General features: G+C 42.4%; 1 protein-coding gene across 1 annotated transcript; it reads right to left on the reverse strand.

The window, feature by feature from the left end:
• Positions 1-502: 502 nt before the first annotated feature.
• LOC132054156 (uncharacterized) lies at positions 503-1,520 on the reverse strand. The gene is made up of 2 exons (XM_059446213.1): positions 1,446-1,520; positions 503-982 (listed from the first exon to the last, which is right to left on the reverse strand). The coding sequence occupies exon 2, from the start codon at positions 980-982 to the stop codon at positions 503-505; it is 480 nt and encodes a 159-aa protein (XP_059302196.1). The 5' UTR covers positions 1,446-1,520.
• Between the last annotated feature and the right edge of the window lie 2,500 nt (positions 1,521-4,020).

Raw genomic sequence — 4,020 nt, forward strand, 5'->3', positions numbered from 1 at the left:
CCGAAGCGAAAGGTCCAAACCCTTCACAAATCTCCTCACTCTCTCAGCCTCTGTGGGAAGTAATGCCGTCGCATAACGGGACAAAGCGAGAAATCGGTCTCATACTCCGCAACCGACCTACCCCGTTGCTCCAATGTCGAAAATTCATCCTTCCCGTTGTCTCTCGGAGTACGAGGGACATACTTCTCCGTAAACACCCGATAGGGCTGGGTCCAGGTCAAAGGTGGCAAGCCAACTGGTCGACACTCCATGTATGATCTCCACCACTGCTTGGCATCCCTAACTAACTGGAAAGAAACATAATCGACCCCGTGAGACTCCACTATACCCAACTTATGAAGCATCTCATGGCAGCTAACAATAAACTCATACGCATCCTCCCCGGAAGTACCATGGAACCAGGGAGGAGACATTTTGGTAAACCCCTCGAACAATTTTCGTCCTCCTCGGTCAATACCGGCCCATCTATAGGCCTTAGAGCAAAATCAAATACGGAGTAGCATCAATACGGGCGCCACCGCGCCGCTGCCGTAATATCCCCGATGTCCGAAATCCCCGGAGCGCCCGTAGCATCGGGAGTATGACCTCCCACTCTAGTCTGCGAGCCATCTGGAGCAACTGGAATCATTCCCGCCTGAGCCAAACTGTCGAAGTATCCCAACACTCGAAACACAGCCCCCTGAAAATCGGGAGTAGCAGCGACCCCAGGCTGTGTCTCAGCAGCCCTAATCTTCTCATCCGGAATATTGTCAAGCTCCGGAGTCAACTCTATGTCAAGGTCCTGAGCAGGTGCTGGTGTTTGGTTCCTATCCGGAATAGCTACACGGCCTCTGCCCCTGCCACGTCCCCTGCCACGTCCCCTGCCTCGCCCACGGACAGCTGCTCGGGCAACGGGTATAGATGCGGGTGCAGGTGCAGGTGCAGGTGCAGGTGCAGGTGCAGGCTCCTGGCCTCCAGTAGAGGTCGATCGCGTCCTTACCATCTGTGAGCGAACACAGAAATGAGGTTAAGATACCAATCTGAACAATCTCGCACGAAAAGAATGAACCAGATACCAATCGGATTGAACTAGCACGAAACGAGGAAAAGAAGTGGAGTGTTTCCTAAATGTCCTATAGCCTCTCGAGGATGGGTACGGACGTCTACGTACCAATCCGCAAGACTCTACTAGACATTGCTCTTGTACTCATTAGACCAATTAACCTAAAAGCTCTGATACCAACTTTGTCACGACCCAATTCGCGAGTCGTGGTGGCACCTACACTATCCCTTCGAGTAGGCGAACCACATTACTAATAACAAGTTAAATAAGCGAAAAATTTATTTAAGAATAAGTTATCAAGTTTTAAATACTTATCATAACAAGAAATGTCACGACAATCCCAAAAATCTGGTCAAAGGGTACAAGAGCGCTAACATAGGACGGAATAGAAGTCTGAAAATACCCGAAGGCTACATATTGTCTGTCGAATACAAAAACGAAAATAGATAGAGGAGGTCCTTCAGGGGCCACGGATGACGAGTAGCTCACCCCGAATAACTAAAAGATATCACCCTCACGTATCGCCCACGGGGTTTAGAACGGAGCCCGGATCGTACTCGCACTCAACAAAAGTGCAAAGCAAGAGTAGTATCGCACAACACTTGTACCGGTAAGCATCATAGGCCGACAATGATTAGATAACGCATGAAGAAGTCAAAACCAACAAGTAGCACATAGAACAAACAGTATGGTCACGTATCATATACAAGTAAGGTGTAAAGGAATCATGAAATCAACCAAGACAGATATAATTCACCAAATGATCAGTCAAATATATAAGTGGATGAATGCAAAGCAATACAATAGTCACCTCTCACACTCCACTCTCGTACACACATGCTATGGCAATGCCTCATAGTCATGACCCATGGGGGACCCGCGAAGTCCATGTACCACTCGTGCTCTCGGCACGAAACCTCGGAGGCTATTAATCACTCTCATCTCCGGCAAAGACCTCGGGTCCTCGATTACTCTCAATCTCTCCTCGGTACTCTCTTTCTCTCAATCTCGGCAAAGACCCTCGGAGTCTCTGCATGCCAAAGAAAGTCACTCTCAATCTCCGGCAGAAACCTCGGAGTCTCTCGATCACTCACCTCACCAATCATCACAACAATAATATAAAAGACATGTCATGCATGATATCAGTCTCAACAATATCACCAATATATAGTCAACCAATACAAGTCATATTAATGTTACCATTCCTTTACACATGGTGAGTGAGCTAGTATGTGACAGAGATACGAACAGGTGATAATCACAGAAAATAACACATATGGCGACAAGCCCACATAGCAACTAACAAAGCCAAACTAACTGGAAATCACCTTTACTTCATGCCCGAAGGCCTATATGCTGTCCCCGTCACTTTCTACAACTACATACGATTCTCTAATCAGAGTCTAACTAAAGTAGACCGTAACCTACCTCAATGCCGAGCGGATGCCACGAACAATCAAACTAATGTCTTCCCTTTGCGTAGAGCCTCTGAACGATCAAAATCTATAAAATATGCGATCTACGTTAGAATACGACTCTAAGGACACCCATACTGCTATATTTATATTCTAAACAGAATACACATTCATAACATGTAATAATGATTCACATACGGCTACGACATCCTCAAGTTACTTCTAATAGTTTGTAGCTTTAACGTTTGTATGTCACAACTTATAACATTCCATCCAACATACAATAGGCGGAAGGGGGAGGCACAATCACCGGAGAGTTCTATCATCAAGAAGTGAATAAGAATCATAAATCGCACTCGGAACTTATGAATAGGATTACCCCAAAATTCGTGTCATTCATCACTTAGATCTAAGACATGCCAAAAGAAAGAAGAGTTAGCCTTACATACCCGTTAGCAACTATTCGTAAATCCGTTCGCCTCGTCGCTCTTTTAGCCTATTTAATATAAAGGTAACGTATTCATTAGCAACTATACTTTCTATTTTGTAAATCCGTAGCCCACCGCTTATAGAGCCTTATTCTTTAACTCATACTTTGTCGTTTAGGGTTTTCCATTAGTTACAAATTTAACAAAATCGGGCAGATTTTCCCTATATATTCGCCTAGTCCGAACTTCCAATTAATTTCCGATTATCACAACAATACCAATAACAATATCAATAAATACCTATCCAAATAAAATCAAATCCATTCCTAAATCTCCTCCAAAACAACCCAATATACTTTTCTATATCGATACTTGTACACACTTCTTTATTTTCGTATTTACATAGTATAACAATAAGTACAATCACAACAATTACAACCAATTCCACGATATTCCAAAGTATACCGAAAATTTGTAACAACCACCAAACAATCCATATGATAACAATAACGAGTTTATCCGATTTTTCGCAATTAATTCCGTAGTTCTCATATTACATTTTAACTATGACTTGGATGAATTTAAATAGGAGAGGAGAATTATTACCTTGTATGCGTATTGTTGCTACTTGTTAACCCGACTTGCTGCTCATTATTTGTCACGTTAATTTCCCCATTTCAACACAAAATTTTATAACTACAAGTGAGAGCTCAAATAGTTTGCTGTATAGAACTATCAACGTTCCGGAAGGAGATTTAATCTCCTTTATTCTTTTCTAATTCACTTAAAGGCAACTAAAATGATCCCTTTTAATATTCCATCCAGAATGTAAACTATACATGTGCACTAAGAGTTGTTAATATTTTATCACTTTCCGTGTGCCATTCATGCACATTAAGTGTTGTTGAATGTTGACTCACACTTCAACTTATTCCATCCTTGTTTACTTACTTTCCCGTGGAAGAAAGTGTCCCACTAACCTGCCATGTTTTGTGCTAAAGAAATTTAGCCAAAATGTTTTCATTTGTTTTATTATCACCTAATGGATTGTGGGGTCCATTCTTCTAATGGACTTTAATTTATAAATATGCCACTTATCCCTTAATAATGCTTAGTCATTGTAAGTCGCCACATG

Source organism: Lycium ferocissimum, chromosome 4 (assembly GCF_029784015.1).
Source record: "Lycium ferocissimum isolate CSIRO_LF1 chromosome 4, AGI_CSIRO_Lferr_CH_V1, whole genome shotgun sequence".
NCBI lineage: Eukaryota > Viridiplantae > Streptophyta > Magnoliopsida > Solanales > Solanaceae > Lycium > Lycium ferocissimum.

What these genes read in the sequence shown, in the direction of transcription:
- LOC132054156 (XM_059446213.1), bottom strand. Translation starts at nt 982, where the DNA reads ATGGTAAGGACGCGATCGACCTCTACTGGAGGCCAGGAGCCTGCACCT.